This window comes from Fundulus heteroclitus, chromosome 12 (assembly GCF_011125445.2).
Source record: "Fundulus heteroclitus isolate FHET01 chromosome 12, MU-UCD_Fhet_4.1, whole genome shotgun sequence".
Taxonomy (NCBI): Eukaryota; Metazoa; Chordata; class Actinopteri; order Cyprinodontiformes; family Fundulidae; genus Fundulus; species Fundulus heteroclitus.
The window spans coordinates 32,776,395-32,803,947 of NC_046372.1; the positions used below are offsets into that span (position 1 = coordinate 32,776,395).

Genomic DNA, 27,553 nt, shown 5'->3' on the forward strand with positions numbered 1-27,553 from the left:
TTTTTTTTATCACATGTCACATTCACGTCTTCATTAAAATGTTTATTGAAATTTTTTGATGGACAAAAAACACAACGTGTTAATATGTCTTAATATCTCTTTGCAGACGCACAGTACAGGAAGAGGATGACTGAACTGTTACATGTTGATCTACTGAAGAAAACTGTTACTGTGACTCCTGCAGCGCCTGAGACCAATCTGCCTTGAAGGCCAGTTAAAGCGCAACAACAGCTGAATGAAGCTTTCCCAAAGAGGACGAACGGACGGACTGAAAGCAGCAGATTTGGACCGGAAAGGACCGCCGTGACTTTTTTTTTCTTTTGTCGAACAGGACTTTGGCTGCTGTAGAATGCTGCTCCACAGACATTTGTTGACACCAGACGTACTTCCTGTTGCCATCCACATGTTGACACATTGTTTACAAAGAGTATTCATGAAAAAGACAAATGCACATTCTGAATGCATTGCTAATCCTTCAAACACAGTGCACAATATGAGCCCTGTGGTCACAGAAATATCAGCTTCAACTTATTATTTACAGTGCATTAAGTGGTAAGTTATGTATTTATGATACACTGAATCTGTAGCAAAATGACAAGTTCTGCTGAGGTTGGCGTCACTGTAGAGACGTTCTCTTCACACAAACCTTTCAGTGTAATATCCTCCAAACCAACGAGCTGTGCAGTGAAATAACCAACTCTGTCCAAACTTGTTTTTGTTCTGAGCCTTGGCTCTTTGTTCGCACAATTCTGCCTTGATTCCTCTGTTTTGTTGTTATCGTTTTCATTTTGTCATAATGTGAAAAGCGTCTGTTAAGAAACCTTCAATATGATTCTGGTTAGTACGTGTTTTTGTGCAAGCAAGGTACAGTATTTTAACTACAGTTAAATATATATATATATATCAAGTAAATCTGCTATATGCTGTGTTGCTTACAAGGTCTATGCCAATATAAGCTCAGTAATACTCTCCAAATAAAGATAAAGATGGATTTTCTAAAGGGAACTTTTGCTTACACATTCTCTATTACTACACTATACCATAAGAATTTAGGACAATATTGTTAAAAAGGGTTATTTTTTTTAAACGAATTGACAAGGATTTAGACACAACAAATAAATGTAAAAGAAAATTGTTTAATAATTTTTAGAGACAATAGTCAGGAAGCTATGAGGGAATAGGTTTGATTTAAAGTGCAATTCAAGCTAGAGAAAAAGTGAGCCTGTCTTTCTTAAAAACCATTAGGTCATGATACCACCTCAGCTTGGTAGGGACACGGGACAGTGTGAAATGTGTCCTATTTTCCGATGCATGCAAATATAACAAGCAGCACCCCTGACGCTGTTTGTCCGGGTTGTGGCTGTTTGGGCACATTCAGATTCCTGGTATCGTCCCTTCGGCCCTTCAGCCCTTCAGCCTTTATTTTAGTATGATGAAATGATCCTCCTGAATGGAAAACATTTTCCTGTTTTCTAAATGTGGCTGCAAAGCAGCTGTACCTCAACTGCAGGCAAAATAGTAATCAGCCGTGATAAGGTTGACCTCATGCATACATCGGGCTATGGTTGGTGTTAAAAAAAAACAAGTTTGTAGGGTAATGGATCACATGTCATTCAAATTATGCAATCAAAATAAAATCTGAACCTGGGTAACATTAAACCATTTTAAATGCAGTTATATTTAGATATTTATTAAGAATGCCTTAGAATTGCAACATAAACTAGCAGCAAAGAAATTGTTTCATACTGCAGTGAATGTTGCTCTCAAAGCAATTTCTGACCATTTCTAAATACTAAACTTGTATAGATATTTATTAAAGTAGGTGTTGAATTTGTTTATGGTGGCTTAACTTTTACATTGGTCTTTTTCAATCTCATTAAGGACTTGTTGGTTGAATATTGACTTACGCATTTCTTGTTATGATGGGTCTTTGCGGCTGCTCCCTTACGCAGGCGTCGCCGCAGCAAGTCAGTACAATGCAGACTGGGCAGAGTTGCTCTTCCTGATGCAACCGAGATTCAAACTCCGTATGGATTTACCCCGCAACACCACAAAGGGACAGATTTGTGCATTTCCTGTCAAAATCCAAAACAGAAGATTTCGTCATCCAATTTAAAAGCAAAAAAAAATAAAAAAAGAATATATGTTTTGTCCAGGAAAATAACATAAAAATAACAGAATCCACAATTTCACTTTTTTTGTTTGTTTTTGCAATTTGTTTTATCTGTAATAGTCTGATTGTGTTAAACTTGCAAATTATGATCAACATGTGCACATCAGTATAACAATTACATCAGATCACCAATTAGCATTTTTGAAATGCATTGTTATTTTTTGTTATTATTAAATAGTTGGTCAATTTTAAACATACCTCTTTATTTGGACATTTGCATTCCTGTAACACTCGATGTTGAACTTCCAAATTAATTCACTATAAAACGAAACAAAAAAAAATGGAGTTTATTGCAGTTAAGTTTATTTTTGTATTGAGGGGTTTTAAAATGTCAAAAATATTTTAATCTAACAGCATATTCATTGTCACGTCTTTGTCACAGCTGAAAGAGAAAGGAGAGAATGGCAACTCAGGACAAAATAAAGATGGTTTTGTGTACGATGACATCATGTTTTCTTTCTTGTTGCTTTTCCCCTGATCCCCGCTCCGATTTATCTCCGGAGGCCCTGAGGGGTCCCGACCTGCGCACTGGGAACCACTGACCACAACATGGAGCGCTGAAAAATCACTGCTGATATGGGCTCCAGACCCAAAACTGCTTCTTTTTTCCTCAGTGTTGTTTCTAACCATCCTCCGCCCACCAAACCCACCACTGTCCTCTTGTCTTGTGCTGGACACTGAGGGTCATCTGCTGTTATGAGAGGAATTCAGATAATTTGGGACCTTTTAAAAAAATAAACCAAGAGCAGAGTGCAGGACTTTGAGAAAACAAACTGCGAGCAGCCGGCCGCTTCACCAGATGTTCTGTCTGACTGCAGGATTATCGGAAGCCACAGCAAGTCAGAAGTGGAAACAATTATCCCGTCTGAACTTATCGTCTGATTTCTGTTAGAATGTTTTGGACCGGCGCAATTAGCTCCAAATCAATTGTAAACATTTGCTTTGAGAGGAAAGAAAAGACAGCGGTCTGATTAGCTGTAAATACAAATTGTTTGATGTTTTTGAGTCAACATGTGACAAATTTGGATGTTTTAAATATCAGTTTTAAAAGGCAGACGTATATTCATTACGCATTCATAGCACATACATATCACAGGTTTCCTGAATTGTGTTACACAAAATATGAAAATCATGTTGGCAGTAATTCAAGATAATTCAACAAGTCACATTTTCCACTTGTAACAAAATTATTAAAATTATTCCTTGTAACCCTATTTTTATTTTATTATATTTTTTATGTTTTACTGACATTGAAAAACATCATGGTTACTGAAACTATGAGCCTCATGTTGGCCACAAAGTGTGCTGGCATATTCCCTTTTTCACATTTTGTCAGACAACACTGAAATGGAAGAGATAGACGGTTTTCAAACCTCTTCTGCAGATACGATCATAAAATCCAACAAGTTTGGAGCACATAAACATTTAGCTCCCACTTGAATAACTTGTAGAACCCTCTTTCACTGCAAGCTGCAAGTCTATAGAGGAAAGTCTCTACCAGCGTTGTGAGGCTCAAGGTTAAAACCTTTTCATGCGTTCATTTTAAGATTTCTCCAGTGCAGTCAGATCAGATGGAGAGCATCTCAATAGCAATTTTCAAGTCTTACAAAATTTTTTTAAAAATTAATTAGATTGAGATCTGGGTGAGTCTAACATATAACACATTCCTTTGTAGCTCTGGCTGTATGTGTTTAGGGATGTTGTGCCCCTGCTAGGCTAAGTTTTGTGTTTTTATCTGCATCCACCCGCCCATCAGCGACGTAGCTTGATTACTTCCTAATGAAAACAGAAGGACTGCTCTAATTCATGCATTACATCCTCATCCCTCATCATTTACCTCAGTCTAAATAAAGTATATGATTTCTGTATTCGCTCCATGGCTCTGCATACTGATTTTTGAATAGGACACCAGCTTTAAAGATTTAAATTAGATAGTTGATATGTGTATCCTGGCTGTCTCGCTCTCTGCTGCCTGATTACAGTTTTTGTTAAATCTTGGACCCACTTTGCTCCTCGCTCTTGATTGTTGTATGCATAACCAACACTTTAAACATGCGGGGATCTTTTTAACACAACTTTTACGCCTCCCTGCTCCAGCCGAGCCAAACGGGACCGCAGCCAGGGGTTACCGCTCACTTTTCCTAATGGGAGGCACACAAATGTTTCCAGAACTTGCTTCGCGAGGAGCTTTGACACCGGTGTTAGGCTTCAGAGCACCTCAGGTCAGACTGTGAAAAAGCCAGTCCGCTTCCACAGTATTAGAGAAGGATTTGTATATGTAACCCGGTGACTGAGGCACGTACAGGGTTTATTTTTAAACCTTTGCCATGACATCATCTACCCTATAATACCACCATGATTTGATATAAGATTAAAGTGATCTGAGTTCAACAAAAGGTTTTCTTTCAAGAGACAAAATGAAAAAACTTTTTTTTTCCTAAGTGAAAGGCCATTTCTTCTATACTTACAACCTAAAATCTTCCGAAATCATGAGAAATATACTTATAGGTGCTGAAAATTAAATTTTAAACTTGTTAATCTGCAAGTGTACATGCTGTAGATATGTGAAGGCGTGAAATGGCTGCATTTTATTGAGTACTACTTAGAAAGAGACATAATCCTCACAATCCCAGTTAGAATCCCCGCTATTTTCCAAAAGCTCTTATTCTATGGTTGTTAAAGTCCAGTGATGAAAACAGGACAGTGAAATCTGTCTCTCTGATGTCTCCTCAAGGCAATCCCGTCCAACTAATTGAAAAGCTAAGTGCCTGATTTGGCCATCTACTGCCCTCTAGTGCAGTGGTTTTTGATTTTCAGTTCCTCAATGTAAAGTGCAAAGCCTGGTTTAGTTTTATTTCTGCTTCGTAAGCTATAAAATGTTGATTCTGGGTTTGACTTTTTTGCTCCTTCCTGATCCCTTCAAAATTATTTTTTTCTTCTCTGCTTCTCTGCCAGGGGGGGAAAAAATCTCCCAGCTGCCTGATACTGCAGTGTTGTTACAACTTGAAGAGCTTTACACAGGAGGCTGAACATGCAATATTTATTTTTCATTCAAAATGTATGTTTATATCTGAGAAAATCCATTTTTGTCTTGTGACTCAAATATATAATACACATTTTCTCCAGTTGTGTAGGCAATTTGCTGCAATAATAGTTGAGTTTAAAATGCACATAACTGGCTGTATTTGACATTAAAGGGATAGCTCAGCATTTTTTTAAGTTAGGTGCATTTAAAGTTTAAATACAGTTAACCCCTAGGTGTGTAACTCTCCTGTCTTCATTTAGTGTAAATCCAGATTAGTTGCTCTGAGAGGCTAATCCATGAGGGACCTGGAACAAAGTGGTCTTAACATTACTCCAGTCAAACATCATTTGTGATTTGTGCGAGTACTGTGTCACTTCCACCATGATTGCACTGGGTTATTTATTCACAGAGAAACAAATGATTATTTGTCGAGGAAATAGAGCTTGGAGCCGGTGTAGCACCAATAATTGTTTTATGTGAAACACTACTGAAAACATAAAGTGTTTGCAGTCAGTCTAATACAGGGGTCAACAACATGGTGCCCGCTCGAGGACCACATGTGGTGCCCACGAGCCTGTTCTAAAAAAAGCAAGCTGCATCTAAAACTTTATTTTATTCCAATACTATTCCTGTTTATTCACACTTGCAGATTTAAAAATGACAATATCTATAACAGAGCATGCACATTTATTTATTTTACATAAAGTTAAAGTGAACTCTGACTCTTCTAGTATAAAGGTCAGTACTGGTAGCCCTTTATATGACACCAACACCAGTGAAGTAGCTCTCAGTTTAAAAAAGGTTGGTGACCTCCGGGCTAATTTAACCAGCATAATATTTTTTATCTCTGCACTGCTTTACCTTAATCTCTGATTACTCTCACTCCAAATCATACTGATCATCTTCTTGTGCCCATTCAACTCTGTGTGGTTCAGCTCATCCACAAAACTTAACAGGTCCAAATGGCAACAAACAATTACCGGTGATGTAACAGCCAGCTGAAACAGACACATATATTTTAAATGATATCCTAACGCTTTAATGCTTTCTATGCACAGCACATGGTGTATAATGGTACACAACAGCACAGCTAGCTAGAATTGCCATAAACTTACCCTGTAAACGTTGGAGGGAGCTAATCATTTTGTCTTCGATCCACGGCCTCAAAAAGGCTTATCTTTGTCTTCTTCATCTGTTCTAACACTCTCCCAGTCCCTCCAGTCTTTCTCTTCCCTGTCAACTCCTTATCTCTTCTACAGTAAGATGATTACCTACAGTAATCTGATAAAAAAAATATAGTCTGAGCAGCTCGCTTCTTAGCTATGTGTCCATGCTGTGTTTTGTTATTGTGTGGCATAAACATTTTGTCACCTCACTTTTCTTTCTCCTAGTGCCGCCTTACTTCGGCCACCCATGTCCGGCACATTCAGTTAGCGACACAATAGCGAATAACATCAAAAAGACCCCTAGTGAAGCAAATCACAGTGGCACTGTGGAAAATAGGCATTTGAACTGTAAAGAGGATCATCCAGACTGACTTTCCATCTATTCATGACCTCGACGGGTCCAGGGTCAGAAAAAGGGCTGTTAAAATAACTCTCGACCAAATTCATCCTGTTCACAGGTTATTCACACTACTACCCTCAGATCAGCGCTAAAGAGCCTGGTTTCTATCACCATGCTGTGTCTTTATGAACATCACAGTCAGGGTAGCCAGCTATTCTACTGAGGGGAAAAAGATACTGTTCACTACATACTGCTCCTGTTCTTACCTGAATAATCTATTTTCTGTTATAGATTGTTGGTGCTGTTCTGCTTACTGTTACTTGTCTGCCGGTTGTTTTTCACACCATCCGAGTGTTGGAATCCGAAGTCAAATTCCTTGTTTGTAACCTCAAACTTGGCAAATAAAGTTGATTCTGAATCTGAAATGCTTTACGTGTTCCTTTCTCACGACATGTTTCACATGGAGCAGTTATTGGTAGTGCATTGCCTCCTACCTTACTCAGGGGGTGTCCAAATTCAGGCGCTGCATCCTTCAAAGGCCACATTTGAGGAGAGAAAAGCTGTGAAAAAAGTTGGATATAATGCTGTCTGTGACATAAAAGTAACTCTAAAGAAGTTTTTAGGTGAGAAGTTAGCTTTGAAAACCTAAAATATCTGCTCGATGCATTGACATATTGCTTAATTTTAAAAGCACTTGGACGTGCTCGGACATGTCCGCTGCTGCACCACAGACGGCTCGCTTTGCCAGCTTTCAGCTGACCGGGCGGTCGAGGCTCGCTATGCCGAGAGAGAGCGCCTTTCCTCCGGCACATTGCTTCCACACTCCCGCTGGTTTTCCACAGTGAGTTAAAAACAGAAATATTTCAGTCAGATGTCTAATGTGAGTTTTTAGTTGTTATTCTCTAAATTGATTTAAACTTTGCTCAGAAAATAAGGTTAGGGTCTAAGATGTAAAAAAGCTTTTACTGATAAATTACACAAATATTATTTGTCATCAATAATTTGATTTAGTGGTATTTTTCTATATCAACATATTATTTGAGCATTTGGCTGATTAATAAGAATACAATGAAAAATTACAATATTTCAAACAGAAGATTGTAAGCCATCGTGGATATGTAAAATATAAATTTTGTACAGTAATTTAGAGTGGAGACAGCGGGATTAACTTTGGGCTCCATTTGTTTGGATTCATGGTTGCTTTGCTGTCAGCGAAGACAGCGACCGTCTCATTTCACAAGACGATCTCTTCTGGTCATCTCTGTTTCGCGACTGAAAAAGGACTGAGCCCACGTAGACCGGGTCCTTCAAAGGATGCTGCCTCTAAATTGAGACACATCCTTAGTATAAAATAATTGTTGGCTTCTGTATAAAGGATCGGCCAAAGAAACACAGCCTCAGTTTAGAGGTTCATAAAGTTTGAGTAAACCATCAAAACACTTTGAAGATTGGGGTTGTTTTAAGATTGTGACAGTCGGCTTTGTTTTGAAATGCTCCATCAACACTACTGTTTAGATGGTGTCTTATTGCCACAGCTGGAACATGGCATAGACATTAACACATTGGTTCAAACCGTATTGAGCAAATCTAACTTTTCTCCACAGAAAAAATATGTTCAGCAGCAGTATGTCTTATATGTGGAGCTCTTCAAGGTCCCATCCCTATTATATAAAGTATCTTGCTTTTACAGGGCTTTGCTGATAACATCTAAATCCATCTCTTTTTAGGAATCTTTAATGGGCTGTGGTGCTTAAGGCCAGTATAATATTAAATTTACATTAAAAAAAAATAAAACAGAACGTCTGCATTGAAGACCCAGGAATTCAGTCGACACAGAATAAACATTTAATTGAGTTTATTGACAATAAACGGGTGTTACTGGGAAAAGAACTGACTGGAGCTCTTATTGGAATCACTGTGGGAGAAGAGTAGGGTTAGTGGCCAAGAACAACTCAGTGATGGCGATAGTGCACTGAATGAAAGCCACTAACGTCCTCAGATGCCGGGAGGTTGTACAGGCTCTGAAGATTGATCACAACGGCTCTGTATGGATGATTCGGATCATTGACTGACTGATGTGAATCACAGCGTGGCTAGACAGGGCAATGGCTAGCGGGGAAGTTGTTGTCAGTTCGGGGGTCATGCACAGGCAATCAATCCACAAGGCAGAGGTGTACAGAAGGGCTAGGCAAGGGGTGAGTTCAGAATCCAGGCGAGATAATCGCTAACAGGAGGCACACAGTGAGCGGAGTCTACTAAGCAGGGGCAGAGACAGGAGACAGGTCTGAGGCCCAGCTTTGATTCATTCACGAGAGACAGGAGAATCCAGGCAGGGGCAGAGATAGGCAGGCTTGGTCGAGAAGCAAGGCAGGAGGTCGATGTCCAGAACACAGAAGCCAACTGGAGAATCCCATAGGGGCAAGGCAGGTAGGAGGAAACCACAATAAGACAAGTCAGTAATCAGGAGGTCAAACAAGGAAAGCCATTACTCACATGATGGCTTTCAAGAATCTGGCTGTTACCCACTGGGAGAGCCAGGAATGTATAGTGCTCCGCCCAGGTACGGCTACTCCCAGTAATTGGAGCCGCAGCAGCTATAACCACTCAGACCTTGATTGCAGGTGTAGCACAAGGAGCAAGGAGTGACGTCATGGCACAGCAAATAGCAGCTTTTCAGACAGGAACAGATAGGAATCATTACAAAAAGCAGCCAGTGTTTGGTGTAAACCAATCATTCCTTCCATGCTGGCAGATGGTACATAGCTTGTCTACTAACAGAAACTAAGAGCATACATGTCCAGGGCTTACTTCTCTGAACTGGATCAATTTTGAGATTTTATTGCTAGTTCACAAGGTTTTTAACCTTCTCACCCCATCATATTCAAAAGACCTTCTACGTCTACTACAACCCTGATTTCTATCACCAATTAGATTGAACCTGAAACAGACAAGCAGAGGTAATCATTCCTTATCAGTATCAATAAAGTTATGAAACCATTTATCGATCCACATAAGAACTGGACATAGTCTAGAGGCTTTTAAAGACCCTTTTCTACTTTCCACTATTTCAAGATGTTTGTGTCATCTCTTTGAATTAACATCACTCTTTTTGTTGCTTTTATTGCTCTTATTCGATTACATTTGTTGTTGTTGTTGTTTATTCTAACATGCTTCCTCATGACTACTGTCTAATTAGGCTACAACAGCAACAGCTAACCCCGCGTAAACAAACCTTGATGAGGCCACGAAAGTCCTTTTTTCAAGTTGTCAGTTCTTTAAGATGGGGGATAAAAGCCTCAGCTGCCTGTGTCCTCACCAAAAGTGCTGAATGATTACTTTTATTTTCAACAGTGGCGCTTATTTGATGAAAGCTCACAGTGATGGCAAAGGTAAACCAACCAGACCCACAAATTAGCCAGTCACAAACTCATCCATCACTGTTGCCTGGGTGACAGTCTCCCAATACGTGCTGCAGCTTAGCAACAGCATTCAAACAAAAGTCTGGCTGCTTTGCACGCTGCCGGGTCTGGCTGGGTTCGTGATGAGCCGACCCAACAGAGACGATGATGAGAAAGGGATGAGGAAAGTGGTCAACCAAAATGGGAGACCCAGGACACCATCTGTCCATGTTTACAAGTTACCTCTGTAGTGCCGAGACCTGAAACAAGGCGAGAGTGAGCCTGTGGGCAGGACAGGTTATCTGGCAGGAAGAGGTGAGTAGCATGCTGTTTCTTTTGAAAGCTTTATTAAAACTTTGATCTACCTTGAAGGAGAAACCAGAGATGAAGAATTTCTCACTTTAGGACAATATTTTTAAAATTATATTTTATTTTTGTGTTACCTTATAATAAATAATGAATGCAAAAAAAAAAAGCCTCGCTTTGTGTATGTACAGCAGGAGACATCATACAGAAATTGTGAAACCAATATAGTCAACTCAGGTGTACATAAAATGATTTCGATTTTACAATCAACACTGAGGTTTCAATCATTTAGACCCATACTTGTAAAGGGATCACGGTCTGAAAATAGATTTTTAGTAGAAATAGGGCGATCCTTCTCATCCCAATCCCCGACCCACCTATACACTCCACACGTGATAGCACTTTTATTAGTTTCTCTCAACATAATCAGATTTTTAGAGCGTAAAAAAACATGAACAGAAGAAGGCTTACAGCAGATTTAAATGAAGCAAAATACTGAAATGGTTCAGTATCCCAGCTATAAATACAATACTTTCATAGTACCATCAGATTTGTACCTTAAAGTACTGCATTAGTTTTGAGCACTAATGAAGCTAATTCACACTACAGGTGACAAGAACAGACACTCATATTTATTCTCTTATGTAGTCCTTGGGATGGTTAAGGGCATCATGAATCACGAGGTGAAATATAAAGAGACCTTTAACATTTAACTTGTTACAAGAGTACAGCTGCAGACTAGTAAGCTGAGGATCTTTGAAACACTGACATCTCAGGATTTTGACTAAGAGGTGATTTTGACAAGGTCTATGCCCAAGTCCAATGTTTCACTCTGCATATGGGTCAAGAAACTCTCTAGAAACATGACAGAGTATCACTGCAATATCAGTCATGTGATTGTTTTTTTTTTAGTTTTTTAAATTTAGTAAGATTTTCTGATATCTTGATGAAGAAATTAGCAGATCATTAGCAGGTAATGAAGAATACAATCAGTCAGGGGTAACTTTGAGGTAGATCCAAACTGAGGAACACTGTACTAAGGGTCATGTAGGGTGGTGGTAACATCATGATTAGGCTCTGTTTTACTGCCAGTGATACTGTAGCATATTGCACAAAGCACATGGAAAATTATAGGCAGAGAACCACATCCAACTTTTTCAATTTCACCTCTAATACCCTGCTAGAAGTTTGGCAGAAACGTGTTGATGGGCCTATGTGGATTAGAGAAAATTCAAAATAAATTCAAACTTGTCAGTTGTTTTACATGTCTGTCCTGAAAACACAAGTTAAAGCATGCCTGTTCGCCTGATTCAGCAGAGCAGGAAACAACACAAATACATCAAAAAAGACCAAATTAGGAAAGCATTGATATCTATAATAAGTGTAAATAAACACTGTATTTCAGTAGCAGTATGTTTTGGATGAACCTGAAAGAAACAGACAGATGAGGTATCAATGTTGCTATAATGTCACAATGCAAAACAATATGTATTTGTCATATAATGAAATGATAAATTATTTTTACATGATCACCTCTTATAGTTGCTTAACTCCCGGGTGAACATTTATTCCAGGTTTTAGAAAACATGATTTCTTTGATTTCATCTGAACTCTTAGTGCTCTGGTTTGATAATAGAACTGCTCAGTGTGCATTTTATTTTCCTTAGTGGTGGTAAATTAAGCATTGCTTTAAATAGACAGAATTTGAAAATACAGTTAAAATCTTTGCTAGTTTGAAATGTTGCTGTTTTAGATAAGTAAAATGCAGGCCACACATAGGATAAAGTAAACAATTTTACACTGAAGAAGGAAAATACATAAACTCTTTGCTGTTCACCATATTTGCAAGACGAATCAAGGATGACAAATAATGAATTTCAAATAGTGGTCCCATAAATGGAAAAAATATCTTTACTGTCAAAAGCATTGTTATTCCTTGCAAAAGATAATGGAAAATAGACATAACTTCTAAATGTTAATGAATTGATGACAGCTGTTCATTGTCAAGTGTTTGCTTACAGATGAGTCATACATGTTCTGAGAAATTGCTTATAGAAAATCCCCTGTGGAATATGCTGTGGATTTTATACAAAATTGAAGGCCAAGGGAAAAAATAATGAATTAAAAAAAGGGCAGATAGTGCTAAAAAGGATAAAGAATGCTAAAAACTGTGTTACATGTAACTCTTGTCATTTGCACTGAAATCATTGAAATGCATAGGATGGAATTAAATAAAATTCTTCATAAGGTATTTTTTTTTATAGATTAAGCTTAATAAACCTAAATCTGTTTTTTTGTTATGGTTCCAACAACTACAAGTTCAGAAATGCTGTTTTTCCCCAGAGTATAAAAGGTAAAAAGACTTTAGCGCCTTTCACCATATTGTAATTACATGCTGGGGGATCTTGATTTGCTTTGGGCATCAAATAAAGTCCAGTCTTGATCCTCCCTGCAGACTTACTCAGGCTTATCTTCCAGGCAGCAGGGATCCAGTATTGTTGCTGGGTTTGGTAATCAAAGGGGCGTCTGTTTGGAGAAGCTTCTGGAGGATATAGAGAAAGTTTCAGGGTGAACTATTGTTCTCCCAGCTTTCGCCCAAAGTCACACTAAGGCAGATTGTGTCAGATTCAATGTGCTGTGATTGCGCAGGTCGTCAAGGTAAACGATGGCCTGAGCAATCAGCCTTATGAATGAGGCTATACTATTATTTTTTTATCCGACAAGTGGCTGTTCACTCTAGCTAAAATCATCTCTCTTGTCTTGGTTGTGTTTTGCCTTAGGCAGAGAATTTTCCTTTTCCTTCTGGTTCCTTTGCAGAAGCTCTGTAATGGAGATTTAGAGCAAGATGCTTAGCCAGTGCAGTAAAGGAGCTCCACTGTACTCATCATTTTAGCGGTGAAATGCAAAAAAGTGGGAAATGACTGCATTAAAACCAGCTTGTGATCTGAGCCCCCCCAGTGATGAACTGTATGCCTCCTTGATGTTGGTAAAATCCAGAGTTTAATTGTCTCTGGTGCAACAGGTAACATACTGGGTGAAGGTGGGGACGGCAGAAGACAGGCTGACATGATTAAAATCCTCAGAGATCAGAAAAAGATTCTGTGTTTGGAGTCTTAAATAGGAGTTTTAAACAATTTTAGACTTCCATTTGTCATTATAACTATATTTAGATAGAAGCTTAAAAAATAGTTACACATGTTGGCTTAAACAATTTTTTTAATAAAAAAATTCACAACAGAATGAATGGTTGGATACAATGTTTCTTTTTTTAAAGCTTAATGTTCCGCAAAAAGTAACAACACATGGAAGAAACTCAATTCAATTAGATTGTAATTAACTTTACTTATCCCCGTAGGGCAGTGAACAACTGGCGGCCAGCAGACCACATCTGGCCCCCAGAATATTTCTGAGGTCAGGAATAGCACAGTGAAGATCATATATATATATATATATATATATATATATATATATATATATATATATATATATATATATATATAGATATATATATATATATATTATATATTATATATATATATATATATATATATATATATATATATATATATATATATATTCTTCACTGGCCCTCACAATTGTCTGCAGAGAAAAATTCTGGCCCTTGGACTAGCTGATGACTCCTGCCGTAGGGTTATTCACAGAAACTGTGTCCATCCTTCTTTTTGCAGATGTTTTATGTTTAGTTTGCTAATTAAATATTTAGTTTGGAACAATGACATTTCTAAATTTATGAATAATATAGTGAAAATATGACTTTGAAAAATGAACCCCATCTTTTCTACTATGTTAAATAAACCTATGCCAAATTTTTGACCATGTAACTTCACAAACCGCACCCCTTAAACTTGGACTGAAATGTTGTACAATGATACATATTTTTTTTAAAGTAAAGTTTTGACTTTTGAAACTTTTGCAGTGCTTTTATTGAAACAAAAAACTGTGATTCTTAGTTTTCCCAAAAAATCCTGTTAAACTCTAAGGTTCTGAAGAAAAATCAAGGTGCTTGATATATTTGAATGCATTGCATCTCTATACATATGACCCTGTGTTTCTGCAATCATCAGACGAGGATGTAATGTTTTTTTTTTCCTGTACCTGAATGATCTAGTAAACACTCTCCTACTCAGAACTGAGTGATTTTTTATTTCATTCAATTCTGACACCAGCCACAGCATAACGGCAGACAGAGGACAACATCAGACTACCCTGTAGCACAATTATTCCTTACACACAGCTCTTTTTCCCTTCACCTGGTGAGGCTCTAGTCCCTTGTGTGTGTGTGTTAAAGTAGAAATCCAACCTGTCAAGCTGAGAGAACAGTGAGCCTGGTGTGGCTTTCTGTGGGAACAGAGCATGTGATGACCACAGGGCTCGGCAGCTCAGGCCAACGAGCCGAGGAGAAAGACATGGTTGGCTGATAAAAGAAAGTGAATGCTTAAATATGATGTTTCTTGTTTTATGCGAAGATGAGTCATGTCACATTCAAGAGCTACATGATTTGACTTTTATTGCGAGACATTATAAATGCCATATGTCACCAAAATCTGCTCTAAACAAAACACGCTTTTTTCCAGAAGAATTTATTTAACGTGTTTTAAATTGTGCAGATACCAAATTATGCATTTTCCATAAATGTTATACACCAACAGGGAAAAGTTCAGTGCGCAGTACAAGAATATAAAGTGCCTTTTTTAAAGTATTTATAGCTGTTTTTGTCATGTTGCCACCACAGTAAAAGTATGAATAAAAATCCATTCTAGACATAGAATGACTCATATTTTTTTGTGAGGGAAAAATATGAAAACGTTGATTTTTCTACATCTTCACAATCCTGCATTGCATTATAAAATCCTCCAAAAGATACACTGAAACTGAAGACTTTAATCTTACAAAATTTTGGGGTGGGGGGTGAGTTAAAGGGTATGAATACCTTTTCTAGGTGTTGGTTATTGAGCAGAGCTATAACTGGAGGGCTATAGATAGAGGAGATCTTATAGCAGAGATTTTTCCTGCAGTTACAAAATAATTGATAAAACAGCACAGCCACTGTTGACAGGTTAACAAATCCCCCTGTGTCCATGGCTTCTAAACTCCATCCCACCAGGGCCTGCAAATAATTTAACTTCTTTACAGAGAAAATACAAAAGATTAGAGAAGCAGTCTGCACATCAACTTTAAACTGAAACACCATTAGTTCAACTTTGTAGTTCAACTGTTTTAAAAAGCACTAATATTTGCTTTTAGTTTCCATTTTGACATATTTTATTTTGCTTACATTTTATCCCAACTTGCTTTTATTATGTTTTATTTTCCAGTTTTAATCATGTAAAGCATTTTTTGTTGTCCTTGTACTGAAATGTGCTATACAAATAAATTTGCCTTGCCTTGCTTTGAATTAAAAAGGGAACACAATTTAGTGCACAAGCATCTTCATGAACAAAACCTCTTGCTGCAATATTAAAAAGTAGTAGTCCTGTTTTTTATTCTCTTTAGCACTGAGTAATCCTTTGCAGCACACTTTTTGCATATGAATGAAGGTCTGTTCGGGCAGACTTTTACAATTTTTAGCTATTTCCACATTTCTGAAATGAATTTAGCTCATTTTAGGCTCAAACAGTCATGGGCCTCAGCCTTAATCAAATCAATTTAAATCAGTTTTCAGATAATAACCATCACACAGAAAAGAGAGAAACCCAACAACACTCTTCTGACCTTAATCAGTATTAATTTAATTATTATTCTGAATACAAAATAGATGATTGCATGATTGCAGAAGATTTGATTACCTCTTGTTCTTCTCTACAAAACATTTTTTACTTTTTTCCCCCCTCGTCTACCAGCTGACGTATGTACGCGCTGCCCACTGTTCGCCCCATCCTGAGCACAATCAGAGACCGTAACCTGGACTCTACGGTCGGATCAATCCCTCTGGCTCCTCCAGCAGCACCTCCTGCTGACCCTGCGGCTTTTGATCCACTCTAAAATCTGACTGGAGCTTTTCAGCCTCGGTGAAGCCCTGAAACGTGAAACCCATCACCTGAACTTTAAAATGTCTGGGTTATTGTTGCAGGTTCAGCTACTGCATTGCTGGGTAAATGCCGCTATAGTGTTACAGCAGCAGGAATACATGGAGCATGATATTAAAGCTAATTTGGTTTTTACAGCAGAGGTATATGCAACGGTAATTGTAACAGAGAGCAAGCTGTGGAGGCAATGAGTAGGAATGGATTTATATTTCATGGGTATAAACTCAATATAAACAGAAGAGATCAATTATAATGAAAAGCTTTGAAGCACAGCCGTGGAGGATTTTCCTCATAAAACATTTTCAAATAACTCTTTTGCTTCCCTTTACATAAATACAGGACTGAGACGTATGCTTACATAATACAACTCCTTCAAAAAGTAATCTACAAACAGCCAATTTAATGCTCTCAGGAGTATCACTTTGTGGTTTAACTGAGAAAAATGTGTGACCATTTTTTAATTATATTGCGAAGATTGCCAAAAAAAAGTTCTTATATAATTTTTTTAAGATTAGAAAAAAATTTGAAGCACTGTTTGGCTCATTTTTCACGTTTGACAGAGGTTACCGTTTTGTTTTATTTTCAATAAAGAGTACCCAAAAAGCAGGGAAGCTAAAAGACAAAGTTTAATTTAACAAAATTGAACAGGCAAAAACTGAAGGCCAAACAGTTGATACGAACCAGACATGAGTCTTAAGAAAACTGGATTGTGACTAATTCACAGCAAAAACATTTCCGTCTTAAAAGGTTTAGTCACTGATGAATGGCCGTGATGAGAGAAGACAAAGACGAAGCAACTGAAGGAAAACTAAAGAGGTAATGGCTGAGTACAGACACAATTACTGAATGCTGGTAAACACTTAAGCAATGCTAGAACAGGGAGCAATGACCAAACAAAGCAAAACAAAAATAATCTTCTAAAACACCTAACAGACACACAAATATGGCACAAACAAAAGTGACAGAACCAAAGTTCCACACATATTTCTTCCACATTCATTGTGCATCAAGGTCCACTCATTGAAAGTTACCACAAATCTTTGCAGTGTTGAGGAGATTCACTCTGAGGCACAGACTTGAAAATGCATTAAGCCTTTGGAAATCTTCAGTCCAAAACAGCTCTGCATAGCTCTTAAATTTGTGCTGTGGAATAAAAAAAGCTTTCAACATATTTTTTGAGTCGCTTTGTGAAACCATTAACTTTAATTCTTACCAAAAGATTTTAACCCTTAAATACCAGTTTTAATTAATAAAGTCTGTGTCTCTGATATGTTCATGGTGGAGAAGGAGTTAGATGCAAACAAGGTTTTTAATGATAAAACAAATAAGGAAATGTACAAGGTAATTCAGAGGAGGAACAGGTTGTGGGACACAGGTGGAATATACAGGCAATAAAAAAGGGCAGGGTAACTGAGCAAGGCAGTAGAAGGGGAGAATCCAGTGAGTTTATAAACTGAGGCAGGGTTGGAGATTGAGAAATGAAGCTGCTGAAGGAACAACGAAGACAGGACAGCAGGGAGTGAGACTAAACATTGGAGATGGAGCTGTACAAAGACACACAGAGACTTTTCACCAAGGGGAAAACAAACACTTAAACATCCAAATGCACAACGATCAGAACACAAACAACTCGGTAAACAACTTGAAGTCAAGTGCCGTACGATTACCTTCTGTTTGCAAGTCAACTTCTCTTCCCACTGAGCCACAGTCACCCTGGAGATGTAGGAGCCAAGTGCTGCTAATAAAAGAAACTTCATCAAGTGCGAACAAAATCACGAGGGCAGTTTGCTGGTTTAGTGTGTGCAAACACAACGTGAGGCAATTTTCCATTGTATTGTGGTTCATTCTTCACCAATGAGAAGGATTGTTCAAAAACACACAAGAAGTGTGCAGATTCACCCCAAGGTCAAACCACGCAATGGTAAAAAAAAATGTAAATACAAACAAATAACTATAAAGACAATAAAACTGAATAAAAACTAATTCAACAGGCCTCAATCTTCATGCTAAATGTTAAGAGTGTGGCAGTACACTTTAAGTTTACAATGAACTGTTCACATCCAGCTGGAACAATGTTTTTGTTTTTTACACAGAGGAGATGGAAGCAGTGGTGTTTCACTACAATGCACAGCAAACCAAACACGGCATTTCAGGACATACGACAGTCAAGCATGGTGGTGGTTGGATGATGATTTGTGCACATGTTCCCAAGACACCTTGCATTTATTGAATTGGCTAAGAGCTCCTCTGGAAATCAAAGTATTCTTGATGTAACATTGATCGCTTCTGTCCAACCGATAAAACTTGTCTGCGTTTGGGTTATGCAACAGTACTATAATCCAAAACACAGCAGCAAATCTGCAACCAATGACTGAAACAGAAAAAAGAATCAAGATGTTGCAATGATCACGCCAAGGTTCAGTCTAGAATTGGGTTGAGATGCTGTGGGACCTTAAGAGAGCTGTAAAGCAACTTATGTTTGTAAGACTTGATGAACTAATGCTATACTGTCAAAAAGATGTGGACTATCAGTATTTGTCAAAGAACCAATACAGTAATTCAATAATCAACTACTATAAGGCCTTGCTGCTAATCATGGACCGCAGAACGCATTTCAAATTGGTCGGGCCCATCAGGCAATACTCATAATACCACTACCCATCACATACGCACGCGCCCGCATACACATAAAACACCAGCATCCCCTTGATCACGCAACTGATTTGCATCACATGACACAAGACAAGCCAATCCATTTTTAGACACCAGAATTTATTGCTTTCTCATAGGCTGTGGTCCCTGAGCATGATAAATGTGTCTGCCATGTTATAATTAAAATCGGCACCGAATTTTTATTTAACTTTTTTTCTGACGTTCCAGCACACACGCCCCGGATTTATTTCCACTTACAATCATTATATTACAGCTAACACAATATTTACAGAATAAAAATACTTTGAAAAGAAAAGTCAAACTCACCCCTGCTCTAAATATTCCCGAAAAAGTGTCTCCGTCTGTCATTATGCTGGATGAAGTCCCTGGCTATCCTCAAAGCATCACTGTGGTCAAAAGATCCCTGTGTGTGTGGGCGCACATCAAGCTATTTAGTCTTTTCTGGGTCGTTGTTGATCTCAGATAGGTCTTGATACGACGGCGGGATGAGAAACACCTCTCAGCGCTTGACTAACTAGCTAACTAAGCTAACGAAGCAAACGAAGTAGCGGTCATAAGCAGCGCAGAGGTGGGAAAACTTTTGTTTACATCACATGACACAATCAGCCAATACATTTTTAGATGGGATGATTTATCGCTTTCTCATTGGAGAATGATGCTGCTGCCATAGACTACTGTGCATTTGAAAAAAATAGCTATTGAATATTTTAATTTTATTTATATATATTATTTTACATGTTTGATCATCAAAAGTAGGTAGGGCCGCGGCCCTACTGGCCCTACCCGTTCCGCGGTCCATGCTGCTAATGGTAATGATACAAGCTGTTGAATTATGTGGTTCATTTAAAAAAAATTAAGCATGGCTTTTCAATTTTCACTTTATTTGTGTTGACAAATGAAAAGTCACACATCACATTTTGTGTGGAGGAAGTACTTGACAAAGCGGGCGGGTGGTAGGCCCTGAAGGAGCCTGCTCTCCTTTTTTTCCCCTATAATCTGTACACTTACTCTTCCAGTCCTAGAGCCTTATCTTACTGAGGAGAAGCTCTGGTGACTCTGCAGTTCTGGGATGTGTCAAATATGTGGCAGTTTTGGGGTCCTTATTGTTCCTGTCATATAAATTTTCTCTTTACCACATTTCAGGATATTGTGTTATCACTGCTACACAGATGATATTCAGTTATATATCTCTCAGACTGCTTTTTATCAGCAGAGCTGAGACAGTTCCAGCTAGTGTTGGTATGGCTCAAAGATTAATGTTATAAAACACATGAAAAACAGAAGCTGGGCACTCAGTTTCTAAAAGAAATTCAGGTACACAAAAGTGACTGAACATGTGAATTTATGCTGAATGACTCATTAGACATATTAATATAAACCTGTTTTAATGTCCATTCTTTAAATGCATTCACTCAGTGAAAAACTTTGTCAATACTTTGCTGTTTTGTCAACCCGGGATGGAACAGTTTATATTTTTTATCGTTTTAAATGAATGCATTTTGTGTCATAATAAAACTGATCAACTGTGACTGCTATTTGAATAAAATATAATCTACTTTCCTTGAATTTTCAGTTTTCATAGCTGTTGTTTGAAATAATCTGATTCATTTGGGATTTTTTAGGAACATGACAGTTTTTTGTTTTCTCACATAATAATCATTTCAAAAACCTGTGTTTGACTTTCACAGCAAATGGCTGTTCCTGTGGAAGCATCACGGTGCTGTGCTGTCCTAAGCATAATTGTGTAATTCTCAAAAAGAAAATCATATAATTTAGGAAAACACGGCGCTTTCATCTAACTAACTTTCCATCTTTGGCAGCCCTGCTTCCCTTTGAGAGATGTGCCATTATTGTCGCTGGTCACTGTGTAGTTCTGTGAAACGGGTTGGAACACGGTGTTTAATGGAGGCAGAGTGCCCAGTCTTTTCATTTCAGTGACCTAAAGTGATGAACCAAGATAATCAGCATACACCACCATAAACAGTCTCAGGCATTAAAGCCTATTCAGACCCCTTTGAATTAAATCTTAGCATGCCTGCAGGCCATGAGTGTAGGCTGCAGTATTCTTTTTTAAATCACAGATTTTAGGTTTCAGAGACGTTGTTTGTCTAAATGCATGTATGCATAAATGGTTAGCTACCAGGGCCCTACACGATAAACAAATGACAACCATCACACACATACAAAACTGTAAGTAAGCAAGAGCTTCTGCATTTTGCAAGGATAAGATTGAACCATAGGTATCGCCAGATCAACTCTATGTGATATATTAGAATGAATGAATGAATGATTGAATGAATGAACTGTGAACTGTCATTTTATGCTTATATAATAAATCCACTGCTTAATAGTCACTACATAATAGAACCAATCACCAGCTAAAACGTAACACACTTAGGTACTGATTTAGCAAAATGTTTAAACTCTCATTGGACCTTTTCAAAAATACATTTTAACCATTTAGTCTGGCTAAATAATTGTTTTTCTATATAAGATTTTAGTAAATGTTTGTTTGGTGATTTTTATTTCTATTTATTTTTTTTTTCTTTAGCTTTTTCAAATTAGCCACATCTAAAGTGTTGTAGTCCTCATTTCAGCTCAGCATTCATGATGCAACAATAGGAAAGAAACTTGGCAGAAATGCCAGGAAAAAACTTTTGCTGACCACTCTGAAATCTGCCAAAAAACATGTTGACGTTCCCAGAGATTTTAGGGAATGTATTTTGTGGACCGGGAAGACAAACCAGAACACCAAAGCTGTGTCCTGGTTTACTAAGACTATGCAAATGCATACGTCCAGGAACTAAGTGACCCGGAATCAGTTTGTTCAACCTCGTCTAAGGAGATTTAAAACTATCCTTCGAATTTGTATGTTTGAAGACTGGTGTATAACATGAGAAATAAAAAAACACAAGAATACAATAAGCTGTGGCTAGTATTTTTGTGGAATTCCTAAGGACAGGAACATCAGCATGATGATAGGACTCCATCCATCATCACCAATGGCAAAGATATGGATGTTAAACTTTGCTTAAAGTTATTCCTGTGGGGCAGAAAAACCTAAGAAGAAGTAAATGGAGGATGAAAAACAGGAAAAAGAGAGAGGTGAGGTGTTTATTTGCTTTAGGGTGGAATTGGGAGAGGTGTAATGCTCGTTTTTTTATCAATTAATTATTAACATTTGTTCCACTGGCAACTCAGATAAATGCGAGTTAGCATGCTAGTATTCAAATTCACCTGGCTTTTGCTGAGGTGAGTGACTTCAAATCCTGTTTGGCATTATATAGCGGGGAGATGGGTCATCATGCAGAGGTTTTCTGTGTCATGATGCAGAGAAAGAGGGAGTAATTTAAAGATACGATGTGTGACTATGCAATGTTCAGCATAAAATTATTGATAACCTTGACATATTCATATTCTTGTGTTGAGGTGAATGACTTGGGGCCAGTCTTTTTTCGTGGGGGACAAAGGAATGAAAGAATAAAACAGGGCAATATTTTGTCATTTAATATATTAAGTGAGCCACAGAGCCAAAAACTCACTTTGGGCTCTGGAACTGCAGGTTTTAGACCCTTGATCTAGGAGATGAAAACAGTGGTCCTATCTCAAAAAGCCTGGCGCTAAACATGAAACACCTATAATTTTAAAATCCTTCTTAGAGTAAAACTGTAAAGGTAAACATTTAATTGGTCAAATTGACCAATCATTTCTGGTTTCTTTGCCAGTACATATCATTGTAAGAAATGCATTTAATGTTATGCCTTTAGTACAGGGGCCATAAAAGCTGCCAGGAGCAATTCTAAAGGGGCACTGGCCCCTGTTGGCCCCTGCCTAGATAAGATTATTCCTCTGAATAAGAAGGAACACTTTAATGCCAATAAAACGGATTATTTTCCAATAATTGTTGAAAAGAATAATATAAAGAAGTCAATCAAAATGGGTAAATTCTATTTTTTTGTGAAGACTTTTGCTCCTTTTTAATTTTTATATTATGTTTAAGGAGATGTCTCATTTCCTGTGATAAATTTCTTGAGTGAATGAAAACTATTTTAAATCTAAAGCTGTCCGGGGTGTGGATGACTTGGGGCTTAACTGTTATAACTGAGTAATCTGTTTTCTCTGCCCAGAGAACAAATAAAGATATCCCTTGTTTGATTCAATTTAGTTCATTTCAATTTTATTTATATAGCGGTAATTCACAACATGTAATCTGAAGGCACTTTTATCAGTCAGTTCTATCAAATCTTACAGACTGGTTAAAAAGTTTTCTATCAAAGGAAACTCAGCAGATTGGATCGAGTCCTTGTCTTGCAGCGTTCACTTTGTGTCAACGACACAATGCCAGCGACTGATGAATGCTAACCGCTCTGCAAGCCAGTATGAAATATACACAGACTTTCTTACCAAATCATATAGCATTCATTATTAATTGTTAAATTGATAACATCAAGATCAAGTAATTATCTGTTTAATTTGTATTTTATTTAATTTTTGGTCATTTGGGTGGAATGTCTGAAATAAAATTATTCAATCATTCAATTACAAATAAATGCAGATTCCTACTTCAAGTGGCAACGTCGTTATTGAGGAAATGCTTTAACGGGAAACTGTACATGTGAATTTTTGTGTTCTGTACAACATTGCTTCAACTATAAAGCAAGAATAAATGCTGGGGGGTTATTTAGGTTGTTCACCCGAGGAGCTTTGTCTTTGCAGCAGCAATTCGCAAATATTTTGAAGCCCCAGGCATGTGAAGAAGACGGGTCTTCAAGTCATCTCAGCAGGGGAGAGATTCTCAAAACTGAAGCTGATCCAGAACTGCCTGACATCGCCTCTGGGACAGGATCGCCTCGGTGCTGCTGCCATAACCAGCATCAGTGAGGGGGTGGGTAAGCAGCTATCCTTTGAGAACACCGTTGGTGAGTTTGCTTCCATGAAAGCCTAAATGCAGACATTTTGAGGAAACTAAAGCACTGGATAAACTGCAGGCTTCAATGTACTATTCTATTCTATTTACTACTAAACAAGTTACAGATTGCATTTCTTTCTTTTATGTTCCACATGTTTGTGTGTCCTTTGAAAATACAGTACAAGCATTATTTTTAGATTTGGCCTATTTTCTATTGTTGAACTTTAAAATAGATTTTGGTTTAAAGTATTTTTATGTTGATTTCTGTGCACCTGAGTTATGTTTTGAAGCACCCTGCCAAGTCCACCTCTGAGGGGTTCAAAAACAAAATGAAAATAATAATAATAATAATAATAATGAGCCCTTTGGAGTGTCCTAATAATAGCTTGGACTTAAATCTTATTCAGATGTCGTGGCATGGCCAGAAACAGGGCGTTCATGTTTAAAAACCCTCCGGGGTGACTGAATTAAAAGTAGTGTGCAAGGAACAGTGGACCAAAATCCTCCAGTGTTGACGTAAAAGACTCATTACTAGTTACCCTGCATGACAGCTGTTATAAGCAAGGGTGGCAACAAGGGTTAAGGGAGCAATTTCTTTTCCACATTAGACATACTTGTTTTGGACAGTTTTTTTTAAACCTGATAAACCTTAGAAGACTCGTGATTTAGATAAAGGATTCAGTAGGAAAGCTGAAACATTTTTTGACCAGTGCATTTTTTTCCATTTGTTTGGAGGACATTGTTTTAAACAAAAAGCCTGACTAGCAATGTATGTAAATGTTTTTATTTAAAGGGGTAGTAAAAGGGTTTGAACTTTATATTCACACCTTGTTCCCCAGAAGAGCTTTAAATTCAGCAACTCCACTGTGTTTGACAGTCGGACACCGAGAACATTTGAATATTTTTTATGTTCTCGCTGTTTTATGAAAATGCTGAACTCTCTAGAGGACTAATTTTGGGGCGATGGGAAGCCACACACGTTGGAACATATCAGATCAACTAAGTGATGGCTCCGCTCATGAATTTTTCTTTGAACATTGAAAATTTGGCATTTCAATTAGCTAAAGTCAACCTTTATCATGGGCCATGGATTTTACAGTCTTTTACACTTTTTCTGAAAGAATTTAAAAATATTTTGAAACTATTATTAAAAGATGTAATTAGAATAAAATCTCTGTATTAGTTAGATGGGATGAATGTGGAGGGGAAAAATGGCCAATTACAACCCTTTTGTCTGTCTGTTCATCACTCGTAATTTTAACCTGACCACAACTGTGAGATAATCATTACAATGCATGGGAGCCTCTTCATTTTACCAGGAGCCGTGGGTTCCTGGTCTGATTAAAAGTATTATCACGGCTTGAGAAAGATAAAATGCTTTCATCTTTGGTCCATCGCCAGCTCTCCTCAGCACACGCTTCCATGCACAGACATGGATACCAGTTGACGCAGCCAGGCAATCATCAGCTGTAGATGTGTAACTAATTGTCCGTTGAGCCTTCGTTTTTCTCAGCAAGATGCACATCCAGGCAGTAATTTAAGGTGTCGCGGACTGAAAGCACAGAAGGCTTTGCTTTCCACAGAGGTAGCAGACTTCAGAGGCTCCTGCACTTCAGCGATAAAAAAAGCAGAGATCAGTGATTAACTATGACTCAAATTGAGTATTGAGAAAATGCTACTAACAAAAAGGAGCCCATTGTACAATCTAAGCAGCAATTTTTGCAAATTGTCTGGCAACATAATTACCTCATTGTTTCAAGTGGAGCATGCAAGCGATATTCTCTAAGCTGTGCATGACTTCTCTCCACAAGGAGTATTCTACATTTTTGTCCTTTTAACTAAAAATGTTAGCCTCACGGCCATTACTGGACACTTTTCACTCATTGCCACAAGCTTTAAACAACCCTGAATGATTTCTGAGTTCACCAACCGTTACCCTCCAGGCAATGAGCATTAAGTGGGAAGACTTGTTAAATGGCAGACGTTAGAAAGGACATGCTTGTCCACAAAGGCATCCCATTAGGAAACCAGGCAGTTGGATGAAGCTCTGATAAAAATGAAAAGGGGATTTTAGAGAAACAATGAATATAGACGATGGGAGGAAATATCTCGATCTCTGCACAGCACCCACACCCCAAGGTGACTGTCACAGTGAGACATTAACATAAATATTGTCCCACACTTACTGCTTATACAGGATGCCCATGAAGCCTAGAGGAGCACTCAGTTACATGGGTGAGGGGGATAGCTGCAGTGCTTTAGCAAGGTTTATATTTTCCACAGATTTGCGTATAAAAACACTCCCAGTGTTTTCAAAAAGCATCATTAAGGATTCCACGTCACACTTCTCAGCCTGACAAGGGACTCAAACATGTCACAAGCTTTTGGGCTTTTATGCAACAATTAACCAGCTCCACTTGAATAGGTTTCTGAGCGTTTGTCATTGTATAAATGGGTTGTATTGTCAGTTAGCATGTAAGGGGTTAAGTTTTCTAGTTCAGTACAAACCAAAGTATTATTAGATAACCTGTCTGGGTTGGCTGTTCCCTCAGATTTTACATCACAATGTGCTTCAAAACGATAGGATTCTGGAAAAAAAATTCTAAAATTTGGACCGGTGCCCCCCATTCTTGCAACTGCAGGTCATTTTTCCCTCGGTAAAACTAGTAGTTATAAGTACTACTGGAAAGAAAGACAGATTTTCATGTTTTTCTCACATGACAATGACCAAACTCAAATATATTTTATTCTGATTTTATGAGGACAGAACCACCACACATAGTAGTGCACAAGTGTGAAGTGGAAGGCAGAAAATACATGGCTTTTTTGACATTTTTGGCAAATGGACATCTGAGGTCCAATGTTTCTGGCACAATTTCACCAACTTTCAAGGTGCATGAAGAGCATAAATGAACTGGTCTATGAAAACTTCAGCAACACTTGAAGGTTCAGGAGCAGACTTCATTGACAGATCAACGCATTCCGGCTTGTGGCCTTCTTAAGGGTCATTGCAAATCCCCACATCTGTTGTCTTTAAATAAGAAGTACAATGCAGAAAAAAATTAAATAAATCAATCACTTAATCACACATACATAAACTGACCAATCAGCATACAGGGGGATGGAACTTGCTGACTGGTTAAACTTTTGCCCAATTAGGCTCATGCTGAACACACTTCAGTTTTAATTAGGGCAAATAATCTCACACTCGCAACAGTACTTCGCTCCTACAAAAATCTAAACAAATAGATCCATACATTGCAACCACAAAAACACCAGAAGTAACAGGATTGTGACGAAAACACTCTTAACTCCATAAAACAATAGGCAACACCAATAAAAACCATTAAAAAGCAACACCATTAAAATATAGATATCAAATTAAGATAATCTTTAAAAATTAAATTTCATTTCCTAATGAAATTAACATTACCAATCTAATACTGGGTTTGATGGCTTCGATGCCTATAAAAAATAACAATGATGGGGAGCTGCCATGTTTTTCATTAAAATGTC

The 27,553-nt window shown here is 37.8% G+C and overlaps 1 protein-coding gene across 3 annotated transcripts in view; it reads left to right on the top strand.

Moving 5' to 3' along the window:
• The window catches only part of adrb3a (adrenoceptor beta 3a), a 44,869-nt gene that overhangs the window by 13,604 nt on the left and 3,712 nt on the right, over positions 1–27,553 (top strand). For 2 of the 3 annotated variants that reach the window (XM_036144473.1, XM_036144474.1), the window contains one exon: positions 107–2,438. The exons of the other annotated variant lie outside the window; for it this stretch is intronic. In XM_036144473.1, the coding sequence (XP_036000366.1) occupies position 107 (1 nt within the window). In that variant the 3' untranslated portion in view covers positions 108–2,438. Of the gene's footprint in view, positions 1–106; positions 2,439–27,553 lie in introns of those variants that run through there. 3 annotated transcript variants of the gene reach the window in all.